Raw genomic sequence first — 15,761 nt, 5'->3', positions numbered from 1 at the left:
ACATTATATCCATTTGAATGTAATTGATTATTACCTTATGGATATTGTTCCGTTTTGCCAATTTTTGCATCTCTTTATAAACTTAATTTCAGCATTTCTTAATTTGGCTGTATATGTGAGGGCTTAAATTCTCCCTTGAACTGGCTGTAACACTTTACTGGGTCCCTTATTAACTAGTGAGTTAAATAAATCTTTGATATGTATTCACTTTATATTTGTATGAGTCATAGCTATAACTTTTTAAAAAAAATTGTCATTCTTAAACAACATGTATCAGTTTTTAATGAATGTCAAAGACAAAATAGGGTTTTCTTGAAAAAATTCCTTGTTTCTTTGTTTCTGAAGTGAATAAAACCGTATCATTAAATAATATCAATATTTGAAAAGTAAAGCCCAGTGCATGATAAAAAGCTGATTATATCTTATTTATTATAGGAAGATGTCATAGACTTTCCAAAGAAGTATAGTTGGAACTTCACTCACGACAGTAGTGACCACACAAATAGTGTAACACAGGAAGAAGAAGACAAAACTGGCATGAGAAGTGATTTTAAGATACTTTGTTGCATAGAATCGATCCCTTTTCCAGTTCAGATGGTATACTTGGCAAAAACCAACCTCAACAGATTTAGAAAAGGCCTACCCACTGAACATGCTTTTCTTCCTGACACCCTTAAGGATTGTGAAGCCGCCACTTGACACCTTGAGTTAGTTCACACTCCTGTGTATATTGCCTCCGGCCTTCACCAGCTAACTTCCTGAAGTTGTGGGGAACTGCTCTAAAGCACTCTTTAAAATGTTTCCAAAAAATCATTAACTTGAGTCTTTAGTTTTTTTGTAGCTTCTCGACCATTTAAGTTGATGATACTTTTTGATAAATACATATTTCAATTAATAAATTCCTCACAATTAAAGGGATTTTTAGCCAGGCTAGAGTGCTGCTTGCCAATTATTCATCTGGAAAATGTGCAATTTCAAATAGATTCGCTTCTCTCTAGAAGGTGTGACGATCAAACTTTGGAAATACTTGATTTTGATAAGGAGTTTTAAATTATGTATATATTTTTAATCAATGTATTATTTCAAAACTGAAATTTCTGCAATACAATATGAAATTACTATTCCTACCTGAGTTATCAAGTGTCTTACAAGTGAAGAACATGTATTTTCTTTAAAAAAAATGTATAAGAATGATTTTGAAGATTAGTAAAAATAGACAATTATAAAATATCCCATTTTGTATTTGGTCAAAAATACAAATCCTATTCTGGAAAAGTAATACATTAAAAACCAGAAAATATAGAATGGAAATTCAATTTTAGCTTTACTTGTAGAGGAGACCGTACTGTCTTTTTAGTTTTGACTTAGGTCTAAACAATATTGTCTAATGTCATGTGGTTATAATTCTGTCTAATTACAAGACTAAATTTTTAAAAAATCCAGACTTTGATCTGAAAAGAGTTGCCCAAACTTTAACAAGAAATGTTAAATATATTAAAAATGTAAACACTATGGTTTATTTGAGTTTTAGTGTGTACTGAATAAAAGCAAATGTTTGCTAGCCCAGTTTTAACTTCAATGCTTCTAACATTTATAAATATTGTTCCTTATTGTTTGCTGATTTGACTAACATGCAGAAAGAGAGCAAAAATGAAATAAGAGCACAAGTGAGAGGAAAAAAAAAGCCTCTCATTTATGGCTCACATTCTCAACATGTTCTCAATGGAGAAGAATTTGAGTATTTATTTCCTAAAGACCAAATGGATTAATGTCTGCAAAAAGAAACCAACAAGTTATGAGTTAATAGTTCACTAATTAAGATCATATTTATAGTTTTATTGTAAAGAATGATCACTTGTTGGTTTAAAAAAGAGCTAAAATCTAAATATCAACTGATATTAGATAAAAAGCGTACGTGATACTGAACTTCCTAAAAAATGCTGATGGGCAGTTTGCATGTCCTTGTGATTTTTTAAAAATATTTTATTTATTTATTCATGAGAGACAGAGAGAGAGAGAGGCAGAGACACAGGCAGAGGGAGAAGCAGGCTCCATGCAAGGAGCCCGATGTGGGACTTGATCCCGGGACTCCAGGATCCGGCCCTGGGCTGAAGGCGGCGCTAAACTGCTGAGCCACCAGGGTTGCCTTATCCTTGTGATTTTAAACTCAGTCAGTGATGAATCTCATAAGCTAGAGACTTTATACCCCTAATCAACCAACTATTGTTCCTGAGAGTAAATGAATAAATAAAACTCAGAAATTTATTAATAGAATTTTCCTCTTTACCTGTATTATAAAAAATTGGGGGTTTTCCATTATGTATATAGTTCCTCTCTAGAAATAACACTGAAAGAACACTTTAGGGCTGTCCTTCTCAAACTTTAGAGTGCATTGAACAACAGGATCTTGTTAGAATACAGATTTTGATTCTTTGGATCTGGTGTGATTTTGCATTTCTTCCAAGACCCTGGGTGTTGGCCATGTTGCTAGCTGGAGGACCACACTGAGGAGGAATGCTCTACCAGAACTTCTGATGAAAAGGCACAAATTCTCAACTCAGTTACCTCGGTAAGCATTCACAATAGTGTGAAGCATGTATGTTTAGACTGCACATTCATAATGCTGAGAAAATAAAAATCTTTTTCCTGGATAAGAACTTCAAAATTGAAATAACATTTATTTTAAAAGTTCCATCATCTTATACGCAGCCCATTTCTTGTACTAGCATTTCAATTCTCCCCTTCCTCCAGCAGTGCTAGACCTTTACAGGATGCATTACAAAGGGCATCACGCACCCTTCTTGTGGAGGTGGCCCACCACTCCCACTCAGTCCCAAGTGGGGAATGCTGAGTCAAGAGCTGCAGCAACCACAGAATCCTAAAAAGAAATGTTACTGGTGCACACATTGAAAACAGTGTCTACCTCTCTTTGGCAACATTAATTGCTTTAATGTATTCTACTCAATCTCTGGATCAAATTCATAAACCTGAAATTTAACTTTGGTGCTCTAACCCTCTAATTTTTCTGTACCATATATTTTGATTTTTCTAACCTGAACCCAGGCAATCAACCTGGTTATTTCCTTTCATTACCTCTTTTCCATGTGCCTTTGGCAAAACTTCAACTAAGTCCAAACATGCAAACCAGAGATGTTAGAGACTTAAAAGGGCACTAGGCACTCTGATTTTCCTCTCCAAGTGGTATTTGAAACCAAGTATGAGCTTAAGTATGGGTGCATTCAGTAGGCCACTCAAACTGGGTTTTGAATGAATGCATACACACAAGAATAAAATATTTAGAGAACCAGATTCTATCTTTCTGAGGAGCAATATTCAAACCAAATATTTGGTACTTCCATGACATCATCACCAAGCAATTTCCCAGTTCCCTTCACCTACAACAGATTTGGATAGCTAATTTAGTGACTACTGTGGTTTGGCTTCAGGTCAAGCCTTATGGATTCTATCCACAGATTTATCTGAAAGTTCCCAAATACTATTTGCAGACAGTCCAAAGACACATCCTGTGACATAGAGCACCCTTGGATATCTCCAAAATAAATCCAGACGTCTAAATGGTTTTCCAACAAAAATCTACCATATATTTTATTTGTCAAGACAGCACTTTGCTTAATGGCTTGCACAAGTAATATCCTTGATGAGTATTTATCACATGAATGAAAGCCAATTTGGTACAGACTGTTCTTTCCATAAGAGCAATGATCATGTCTTATTATTTTGTGCACATGTTTCTCATTTATTAGGATATCAACAAATGTTTTGAGGGAAAATATATGATAGCCCTAGTAGGTCTATGCAGTTTTCCCTTCATTTTCAGAATGACTGAATTGTTATAAGGTATCCTTCTATCAACGAGGACTAAGAAACATTCTGATAACATATTATTTATTATCTTGTTTTTGAGGGTATGACCACTGAATGGGTACAGACTGGAAACCCTACAGCAGATGGAGAAAAGCCAAGTGAATATTTGTCCTATATGATAGACTGATTTCAGACCATGTTATTACAAGGCTAACTTAAAACTCACTTCTTCCATGTAGTTTTTCAGTGACTGTCTTCCACTGGAGGCTTCTCCCTAGGGGTAAAGAGAAAGAGAAGTTGAAAAAGTCAGGGAAAGGAGAAAGAAAGATGGAAGATGAATCATGGAAAGTAGCGAAATCTGGGAACAACACCAAATCCTTACTGTTCTCCAACCATCTCAGTTGATATTTATGGGACAGTCAGTTTGGCAACTTTCTCCCCTGAAGGAAATAATTTTGTCAAGGCAACAATATTTTTTTTGGGTGGATTTTAAGTCACATAAACAAATAATCACTTAGAATAGCTAGCTAAATCTTAGGACAAAATGCTAAATGAGACGCACAAAACTTTCTAATTTTATAAATACAGTCTTAAAATTAGATTAAGAAAAAAGTCACTCATTCTGTATTCTGTAAATCTGCATGAAGATCTAATATATAGACTTCAAAATATTTTATGGGGAGAGTATAGATCATTAATCTGTCCTTTTCCCAATGTTTATATGCAGGCTTTCTCACCTTGCTTGTATGTTATTAGTACATTCTCTATTATTTGTGCTTTTCACTGGACCTTGACTGGGTGCTAGTAATCACTGAGATTTAAATCATGGAAATTTAACATCAAATTAAATATATATCCCATATTCATCTAAACATTGGTGGTCAAAATTGTCAAACAATTCATTAGTTTGAATAAGTTATATTTCTATACTATGTGGCCAGAGACATTTAGAAGTAAATTCTGAGATACCATGAAATGATGCTTTAGGAAAACATGTGTGTTTAAAATATAACTAAATAAGTGTGAATAAAGTTTACATTTGCCTCTAATTCTTCTTTTAAAAAAAGAAGAAGAAGAAAAAAACATGCTCATTTCAAACCAAAAATTAAGCTAGAAGTAAAGTGCTGGTTTCCCTAAAAGCTTAGAAATCACAGATATATAATATTTTTTCCAAATCATGGTTTCCACTGGTGAAAAACTAGTATGCTGTAGTTTAAATATTTCCAAATGCTTCCAAGCTTGTGGGATTTTCAGTGGATAAGACAGTCGAAGAGACTGGACAGTTATATTTACTTAAGTTAAAATATAAACTATTAGGAAAAATCAAATCCATATACAACCCCAAAACTGTGAGGAATTTAACTCAAAGCATACGGAGAAGGCTGGAAATTTCTTTAGATAAACTGCTTTTTCTAGTTGAACTTGCTATACTATCTCCCTTTATTTGGACAATTGGTTTAGAAAGAATGCTATGGGGTCTTCCAGTTTGGGTCTTCCCTGTGACAGAACCAATCCTCTGTGTACTAATAGTCCCTCCCCGCCTCACCCCCTTCACCTGGGTTTCTAGGGGTAAGAAGACAAACTTCTTTTGCAAACTGCCGACTGGTATGGATCTGCTTTCTGGAGGGACCAATGTTGGAGGCCTGCCTGGCTGGCCTCTGAACAACGGAGGACTAACAAATGAGGTGCTGCAGAGTAGCCCCTCAGTACTCACTGAAGAAGGCTATTTGTTCCCTTGGAGCTAGAGTGCAACAGTTTTCCCAATTTGTCTGGACACTTACATTCTTATGCTAAGACCTGGTAATGACTGAGGGTTTTCTTGATGGTCAGATATAACCAAAGCACTGTATACCCTATAGGGCTTCTTGACAGCCTTGCTTCTTCCCACAGTGCCAGGTACTTTTCAATATCTGTACCACAGAAACGGAGAAACCCACACAACACCATTTGTTTCGAAGGCCACACAGATGAGTTCATCTGTAGCTGCCGTTCATAAATCACTGACATGGGTGGCACTGATGAATGAGGAGCATGAAATAAAAAGACTGTAGGAAGAAAATACAGAGGAAACAAACACTTTGCAGAGAGGATTACAAATCTGGCACAAGGCCAAGTGGACAAAACAAAGAACAAGATGTCAGGGTCTCTAATTCTTAGGGTGGGAATAGATGGCTCTAATCAAGAGGCTGGATTCAATAGGTCTGTCTCAGATTCCCCATTTCCAACACAGGACTGTTGAAATGCGGATGCCGACCTTCCCTCCTTCCCCCACTGGGGGCGCTATAATGAAATAAAAGGCACACCGTTGTCAACGGAAGTCATCCTATTTTAAATTTTAAAGAACTGGCATTTTTAAATGTCAAGTCATTCAACAACATAATATTTTGATAATCACCCAGAAGTAAATACAAATTATCCAAATGCAATAACCCTTGAAAGACAGAGAGAAGAAAGGGGATACAGGGCACAAAGATAGGGGCACATCAAGGAGGTAAAGGATAGAATACATGGAAACCATACCTGAAAGGTAGAAGAAAGAGAGAAAAGAAAGAAAGACAGAAAAGAAAGAAAGACAGAAAGGGAGGGAGGGAGGGAGGAAGGGAGGGAGGGAGGGAGGGAGGAAGAAAAGGAAGGAAGGAAGGAAGGAAGGAAGGAAGGAAGGAAGGAAGGAAGGAAGGAAGGAAGGAAGGAAGGAAGAGGCATTTCCTGAAATGTGGTTTTACTTACCTTGAATCTTAATATAATCATAGTTGACACAGAAATGTTTTAAGTGTGAATTATAAAATATATTGTAAATTCAGAGAAAGAAAATATAAAGACTGATATGGTTATAGCTTACCATTTGTCATGGGAGTATGGCTGTTATAGATGAAGGCTCTTCTCACTCCCTTAGTTATTTTCCAGTTAAGAAAATATTCTCAGTGAGATGGAATATATTAGAGATAGAGCTAGGACTAAGCCCATACTCAACTGAATCCAACATCATTTTTCATTATCCCACACTTCTCTTATTTAAATCAATATTTTCTATTCACCTCTTACAAATCCTTAGTTAAAATGCATGTAGACTTGTACTTTCACATAGAATATATTTTTTTCACAAACATTTTATGTCTGAGGCTTCTGGTATGAATTTATTTTAAAGAAAGTTTCATAAGAACCCTATTTCCACAAGAATGCTTTCCTTCCTACCTTTTCAAATGAAATTAAACAATAATCCTAACAGAGACAGTACCCTCTTAAGAAGAAGAAAGGGAGCTTGATGGGAATGGTCAAGGCATATCTAAACCCAAGGGACTCATCAAACTTCACCCATTATTTATTTTACAAGCATTTATTAAGCACTTACTGCATGAACACACTGCACTAGGTGTGGGGACAAAGACGTGAACACAAACTCATCCCTACATAAAAAGTTTACCTGAAGCAGACAAACAAGTAATTCAAATATAGACAAATGTTACTTGACATGGGTAAGCCCAAGGTGCTATGGGGAAAAAACAGGGGAAAGGACCCTAGCCTTTCATTTATTTAATAAGCTTGTATTGAGAACTCTCATGTGCTAGAAGTTTTCATAGCCACTGTATACATGTGATCAAAAAGACAAAGTAGAGGAATGAAAACTTGAGGAAATTGGGATTTCTGGGTAGCACAGTGGTTTGGCGCCTGCCTTTGGCCCAGGGCGCGATCCTGGAGACCTTGGATCGAATCCCACGTCAGGCTCCCGGGGCATGGAGCCTGCTTCTCCTTCTGCCTGTGTCTCTGCCTCTCTCTCTCTCTCTCTCTCTCTGTGACTATCATAATAAAAAAAATTAAAAAAAAAACTTGAGGAAATTATTTTTAATTTTAGTCTTAAAGACTTAGTCGATTAGCCAGAGAAGGAGCTGAATCAAGATAACTCTTGGGATGCCTGGGTGGCTCAGTGGTTGACCATATGCCTTTGGCTCAGGTCATGATCCCAGGGTCCTGGGATGGAGTCCCAGATCAGTCTTTCTGGGAGGGAGGCTTGCTTCTCCCTCTGCCTATGTCTCTGTCTTTCTGTGTGTCTCCCATGAATAAATAAAAATCTTTTAAAAAAAATAGAGAAGACCTCTTACAAGAGGGAAGATTTTGTGCAAGGGCCCAGACACAATATAGCAAATATATGAACGAGTATTACAATGAAAGCACTAATTAGACTATGCACAGAAATGTATACTGTATTTTTAGATATAAAGGTATTAACATCATGCATCACTTCCTAATTTTATACTATAATTTCCTGTAATACAGCTGCTAATATGATGGTCATAAGTTGTATTTTCTGATTGCATTATTACACAGGATTATTGAATTTGCAGACGTTATAGAAATTGAAGTTCAGCTTTCCAAACTCCAACAAATTCTACAGGCAGCAATTACCACTGATGTCCAAGAAAATAGGCAGTGATCTATTTCCAATTAAAGGTGGGTGCAATAGCTTGCAACTCAGAAATTTTTGGAAAGCTCAAAAGTCTTTCAAATCATTGATGTAGTATAAGTCAACAGTTTTAATTTGTCTTCAGAAATATATTTAGTTTAATATATATTTAATATTTTATATATTTATATATTATATAATTATTTATGTAGTTATGTATTTAAATATATTTTCTATGCTTATATGTTTATATAAATATTATATATTTGTAATTAAATATAATCATATTTAAATATATATTTAAGCTATTTAAATATATACTTAAATAGTTAAACTTGTCTTCAGACTTACAAGTGCTGTTTCTAATTGGTTCTAATGTCTTTTCATTTTAAATTAAATTAAAATTAATTAATCAATTAATTAATTAAATTTTTTTCTGAAAATTTGCCCACAATCTTATGAATAAATGTTGCACTAGTGCAGAACGTCTTTCTCTGAAAACAACACCTTTATCCATTAGAAGAGGTACCGGACTACTTTAGCATTGTTAAGAGCTAAAAGACAGTGACATTTTAAGATAAGGCTATGATTCACCCTGTCTTTTTTTTTTTTTTCAATGTTCAGTTTCCTTTAATGACCCCCATCTCCCTGAAGGGCAGGTACAGGCAGCTAGGCGATGACAAGAGATGTTTACTTGAAGATCTTGCCCTGATTGAAGGTTTTGCCCACATGCTGGAAGGCCCCGTCCCAGGAAAAGTACTCTCGAACCAGCGTCTGGGTCTCCTCGCTGCCAGGATCCAGTTTCCGCCACGTATAGGACTCGTAGTCCACCTGCCAATCTGGACTCAGCGAAAGGCAAGCTCCTGGCCTCGGAAGACCCAGACTCCAGAAATGGAGCTGCTGTTGTTGGTTCCAAAGAGTATGACACTGGCAAAGGCATTCTTCCTCAGCTTGTCCAACCGTTGGAACATTCCAGTGATGAGGTTACAACTCATAAAGGTCTGAGTGAGCTCCTCAGGGAAGCGGAACTCAGTGTACCACAGGGACCAGCCATCCTTATCGAAGGGCTCCCAGAAGTGCTTCCATTGATGCTGCACATTATGTCTATACTAGAAATCAGCAATCTAAGGCATGATCAGAAGCCAAATTTGTCCCCTTAGAAGGGACAAATTATACTCAATCCCTAAGCACATATCTGATCGTTAAACTAGAACAAAAACAATTTACATTTTTCTTCCAATTTTTCTCATGTTAAAGTAAATAATTTTTTTATGGTATTGCCTTTGACTTACCTTAAAAGAATAAAAAAAGGCAGGAGCAATTATGAGCTAATGATTATCATTAATAATGTTAAATTTTAAATAATTTAAGGCATTTTAGTGTTCTTTCTTATTATCCGAAAAGTAACTATGCAGTTGCAAAAAAGGGGGGAAAAACACACTTTATTCTTTTCTTTCCTTTAACCTCATGTAAGCCAAAACAAACAAACAAACAAAAGGCAGGGATGCAAAGCCAGTAATGAGAAGCTCCCTGTTTGAGACGGTGGTAACTTTTATCAGTGGATATTGGACAAGGGAAGGAACAGGATGAGAGCATGCGGCTATAAGAACGGATGGCTGGTGTTAATGATATTTAATTGCACTGACTTATAAGGATAGACAGAGATATATATTGTTGATCAATTGATTTTAGGAATATTCACTTGACCTTGAAGTATTATCATACTAGTCATGTGTGTCTTCTCTGATACATTAATTTATGTATGATTAATTTTGTTTCACTATTATCATATGCAGAAAGTAGTATTAATTCCTTCTTTCTGAAACAGTTTAGGGGTCCCAGGGTGGCTCAGTCAGTTAAGCGCTGGCTGTGGCTTCAATCCTGGTATTGAAGCCCATGTCATGTCAGGCTCCTTTCTCAGTGGGGAGTCTGTTTGTCCCTCTCTTCCTCTGCCCCTCTCCACCCAATTGTGCATGCTCTCACTTTCTCAAATAAATAAAATGTTTAAAAAAATAAAAATAAAATGGTTTAATTGCCAACACAGCAAACTATCAGCCATAAGATCTTCGAGAATCAACTTTTCTTTATTTTTTTAAGTATTTATTTATTTATTAAATATTTTATTGATCTATTTGAGTTAGAACAAGAGAGAGAGAGAGAGCATGTGCGGGGGTGGGAAAGGTTAGGGGAGAAAGAAGCAGGCGCTCCTCACTGAGCAGGAAGCCCAATGCAGGGCTTGATCACAGGATCCTGGGATCACTCCCTGAGCTGAAGGCAGACGCTCAATTGACTGAGTCACCCAGGTGCCCCTCAACTTTTCTTCTGAACCAGAGTTTCTTCCTATGTAAAACGTAGACAACAGAACCACAGGGTTGTGTTTCATTTGACATAGTGAATGTCTAAGAGTATGGGAAATTTCCACTATAAAATGCATTGTTATTATTTTGCAAATGATTTCATCTCCATTGATCCCCCATCTATTGGTTTTCCTGCTTCATGCCCTGGGCCCATTGCTCAAATTTCTATGTGCTCCTTTGACACTATGACATCTTTATGAAAACACATCACATTCTTTTATAATCACTGATTATTAAATCTTTCCTGTTTAAGTTCTTGGAGGGCAAACATTATTTTTATTAAGTTTTGCTTCCTATGTCCTGATATAGGTCCTGGCAAACTGTTTAAGGAATTGATCAATAAACAAACAAACAAACAAACAAACAATCTGTAGATCTTCTGTGCCTCTGGATCTACACAGAACCTATAAAATGCAAAATTTATAAATAATGAAATAAAAGAAATAAGTCACTTTAAAAAACAATTAATTCAATTATTACTGAATGTGTACTGAAAATACCCACTAAAGAACCCTCTGATCAAATAGGATTTGTAAGGAATTATTGAATAGAATTTTTACCTTGAAATATGTAAAATATGTACTAGTAAGTATATATTTATTATTTTTTGGTAATCGAGTGCTATGGACAATTATTTTCACAACCTGAAAAATGGAAATATTCAAAACTGACCTTTTAAAAATATAATGAGATACAGAATTGAAGGAAAACAAGTTTAAAAAAAAATTTTTGAGAAATAAAGACTAAAATGAAAAGGACAAAAAATGAAACAAACACAACAGATAATGCCTTAGGAGAACAAGAAGGTTTAAAAAAAGGAGGGGTGGGTTAATAAAAATAAATTAGGAAATAGATTTTTAAGACAGTATTTTAGAGAAAATGATAAATACTGAAGATAGGTAAAAGGTGAAATAAAGTTGACTCTTGAATGATGCAGGGGTTAAGGGTTCTAACCTCTTCCTCCTGTGCCAGTTGAAAATCCACGAATAACTTTTGACACACCCATAAGTTAACTACTAATAGTCTACTGCTGATCAGAAGCCTTGCCAATAATATAAACATTCGATTAACACATATTTTATATGGATATGTATTATGTGCTGTATTCTTACAATAAAATAAGCTAGAGAAAAGAAAATGTTATTAAGAAGTGGTGAGGAAGGGAAAATACACTTACAGCACTGAACAGTATTTGTGGGAAAAAATCCCTATATAAGTGGCTCTATACAGCTCAAACCCATGCTCTCCAAGGGTCAACTGTATATGAATAATAGAAGATCCTAAAGAAGAAAACAAAAGCAAAGGAACAGAGTAGATACAAAGAATTTTAATTCCAGAAAACTTTCCTGAAATAATAAAAAAAATTACGTATTGAATTCCAGGTCTGACAATACTTAGCCAGACAAACTACCACAAGATAAACTCTAGTAAATTTACTGTATGCCAAGGAAACTACCAGAGACTACCAGGGGCATAACAAAATGACCCAAAAATAAATTCGAAGAAGCTCTCAAGAGCTAGAAATGGAACAGTCTGAGCTTTTAGCAATGATAGTAATTTCCATGGGTTAAAACAAGTCAAATACATTTAAAGTAAGAATTGGTTATCTTCTGAAGATAATAGGGAACATATTCATTATTTTAGAAAACTAGTAAAGAAGAGAAATCAAGTATGTATTCCACCTTTCTTATGGGGAACTGTATTACTGGCTAATCAAATGGTAAATGAGGGAAAGAGTCTATTAACAAAAGTATTCTAACAAATAAACACAAAATAAATCATTGATTTAAAATATCACCACTTTGCAACTACCATTGAATCAACAGATTTTGGCATGAAACATCAATGGCTGCTAAGATAATAACATGAGAAACAACCAGATATGTTTCTCTAGTTATGCCAAAGAGGAGCTTTATCCAGTTTCTGGGTAATTTGCAGGAAAATATAGAGGACTGAAGAACATGTTGAATATGGAATATGAAGTTAGTAAAATTCAGACTGCAGAAAACCACAGATCAAATGGTCAGGGTAAACAGATAAAGTGTAAGAAAATGCTAAAAAAACAATGGAGGAACCTTAAAGATTAAAAAAGACTTAAAGACATACCTGATTTTTAAAAGTTGGCAAAGTTGACAACGTCAGTAGATGTATATTTGAGTGACAAAGCTACTTTCAAAATGTAAGGAGCTAATGATTATAAAAGAATAGCTGTTATTCATGGGGAGAGGCAGAGGTTGTGACCTGGATAGGGCACAGTAGAGGGACTTTTCAGTTGTCTAGCAAAATTCTGTTTCTTGACATGGGTAGTGTTGTCATTATAATAAGTCATTAAGCCATACATTTGATTTGGGTGATTTTGTAGATTTGTTTTTTACTTTATAACAAAAAGATATTTAAAATTAAAGAGATGACCATTTTTAATGTTTAACTATAAAGTTATAGGCATAATTGTAAGGTACAAAGGAAACTCTTAAAAAAACTATAACGAAATGCTATACACTGTATTTACTGTTGAGTACATCTCCATGGTCACATATCTAATCTCTCATTGATCCAGATTTTGGGTGTATGTAACGAAGTAATTATTGGTTATATATCTAGAAAAGTAGTTAAAGAACATTCTTATTGTTCTGATTCAATCTTAAGATAATCTAATTATAACACTGACCTCATAAAAATCAGTGGGCAATTTTGATTTTTACCATTTGAAATAATTACGCCTTTAAATTGTCTTCCATTAAGCTTTTAAAAAAATCAATAGATGTCACTTTGGAATCTGTAAAGTACCTGCATAAATTCTCCAAGGTCAGTGAAATATGAATGTCAGCCTCATAATTTAAACCAAACATACAATGTATTCTTTTAAAATTAAATTAACTTGTGTCTTTGTGAAATGACTAAATGGCTAAGGTGACCAACTTCCTGAACTGTGACTCAAATGGGAGCATGAAGGAAAAGTGATACCCAGTGCTCATGAAATACCCAGACTTTTATGTCTCTCCTGTTCTCAGTCCATGTTTCCTTAATTAAAAAAAAAGATTGATTTTTTAGATAAGTAACAATACTAGGCATTTCTCTACATTGAATGAAACACACTTCTTTAACAAATCACGGACACAAATAATTTTGTGTTTCTTTCAACATATATCTCTGATTTCTTAATTCAACAACAAAAAAGACCAGTTTTATATTTCAGACACCTTGCATTATTTAATGGACATCAAAGGGCTATAATCATTTAAACTTACTAGGAAAATTTTTTTTCATGGACTTGTAAATGTAAATAAATGTAGGCAGTACAGTGCAGAAGAACTTCATTAAAAATGTATTTTTAATCCTTAAAACATTTGTTTAAAGGGGCTTGATTTTTTTTAACGTTTTAATTGATTCCTTAAGTGCTCCAAGGAGAATGCTATCTGTAGAATTAAGTTTCAAACCAAATAAATAAAATGTATGAAATAACATTATCTAGCCTGTCACAATCTTGGCAGCTGATGTCATAAACAGTGTCACTAGGAGAGTTGTGACTTGCTTTGGAGGAAATATGTTGGGGCATAATCAATTTTCTAAGAAAAAGAAGTGACCTCCAAATAAATAAGAAAAGTGACTTAGAGGGGAAGATAGAGGGGATGTTTATTCAAAGTATCACAAATACTAACTCTGAAGTTTTGCCTATAGTCTCTAGGATAATTTGAAAAGACAATTCCCACTACTATGTCTGATCTCACCACCTGTGTTTATATACAGGATTTCTTCTGTTTAATATGAGTTGATCACTGGACTTAGCCTTGATTTGATGTACCATCAGAAGGTGACAAAAATGATATCCTAGAGAGGCAAGAGTACAAGCTTTGGAGTCAAGCAACTATGGGCTCATACCCCATTGGGCTTATGTATATTGGGCAACTTCTATAACTTCCCTGGGTCTCAATTTCTTCTTCAATACATGGTGATAATGCCATGTGCTCCTCATGGGTTATTGTGAGGATTAAATGAAATAATGTCTATAAAGCATAGAAGATAAGAATGAAAGCCTGGTTGGAATCATTATTAATCAGGATAATAAGTATTAGTACTAGTATTAGGAGATTTTCTGTGAATGAAAGACAGAGAAAACCAACCTGATACTATGAAAGGTAGGAAAATTAGAGATAGGCTTATTTCTTTAAGAAGATAGCTGGAGGGCAGCTCAGCGGTTTAGCACTCCCTTCAGTCCAGGGCATGATCCTGGGGACCCAGGATCGAGTCCCATGCTGGGCTCCCTGCATGGAGCCTGCTTCTCCCTCTACCTCTCTCTCAGTCTCTGTGTCTCTTATGAATAAATAAATAAAATCTTAAAAAAAAAAAGCTGAAAAGGAGACCTGATTGCAGGGAAATTAGATACTACTTTTTCCATTTATCTTGTCTTATTTTGATGCCACTTTCATTACAAAGATCTTTCAATGACAGGTAATTATTGAGTGACTTTACATGCAAACTTAACTTCAGCAGTAACTTAAGGTTGACTGATGGCAAAAGTCTTTTAAAAATCTGGCCATCAGGGATCCCTGGGTGGCGCAGCGGTTTGGCGCCTGCCTTTGGCCCAGGGCGCTATCCTGGAGACCCGGGATCGAATCCCACGTTGGGCTCCCGGTGCATGGAGCCTGCTTCTCCCTCTGCCTGTGTCTCTGCCTCTCTCTCTCTCTCTCTCTCTCTCTCTCTCTCTCTGTGTGACTATCATAAATAAATAAAAATTAAAAAAAAAATCTGGTCATCAGAACTAGAAGGAAGCAAATGACACAAGTCAAGAGAAATTGTTGAGAAAAGGCAGTAAGACAGCATCCTTAACAGAACTTTGTTCCTGACCATCTCTCCTTCAACTTAAGACTATCCCCAATAGCCCAGTTATACTGAATAACCCCCAGGTCCCTGTACAGTCAGCGCCTCTATCTCTTTGTCTTTCTATCCCTTCTTCTGTCCCTCCATCCATCCTCCAGCCATTCCTTTGTGCATTCCATGCCCTCTTCCTGATGTTACCTAGCAAGATTCTACTCCTGGCAAGACTAAGTGCAGTTCCTGTCATTCTAAGAGGACTTCCCTGACCCACACATTTGTGTTTCCCTCCCCATGTGTTCCCATGACTCTGTAAAATTAGAGAGCTTGCCACACTGAATGCCTTGGCTTGTCTACTACATTGTCAG

The 15,761-nt window shown here is 35.6% G+C and overlaps 1 protein-coding gene across 1 annotated transcript in view; it reads right to left on the bottom strand.

The window, feature by feature from the left end:
• C29H8orf34 (chromosome 29 C8orf34 homolog) overlaps positions 1-15,761 on the bottom strand; it is a 382,763-nt gene that overhangs the window by 28,893 nt on the left and 338,109 nt on the right. The window contains 1 exon segment of the mRNA XM_035708243.2: positions 4,052-4,099. Within this exon segment, the coding sequence (XP_035564136.2) occupies positions 4,052-4,099 (48 nt within the window).

This window comes from Canis lupus, chromosome 29 (genome assembly GCF_003254725.2).
Source record: "Canis lupus dingo isolate Sandy chromosome 29, ASM325472v2, whole genome shotgun sequence".
NCBI lineage: Eukaryota > Metazoa > Chordata > Mammalia > Carnivora > Canidae > Canis > Canis lupus.
The sequence above is the reverse complement of the archived record's forward strand: the minus strand, read 5'-3'. Positions and strand labels throughout refer to the sequence as shown.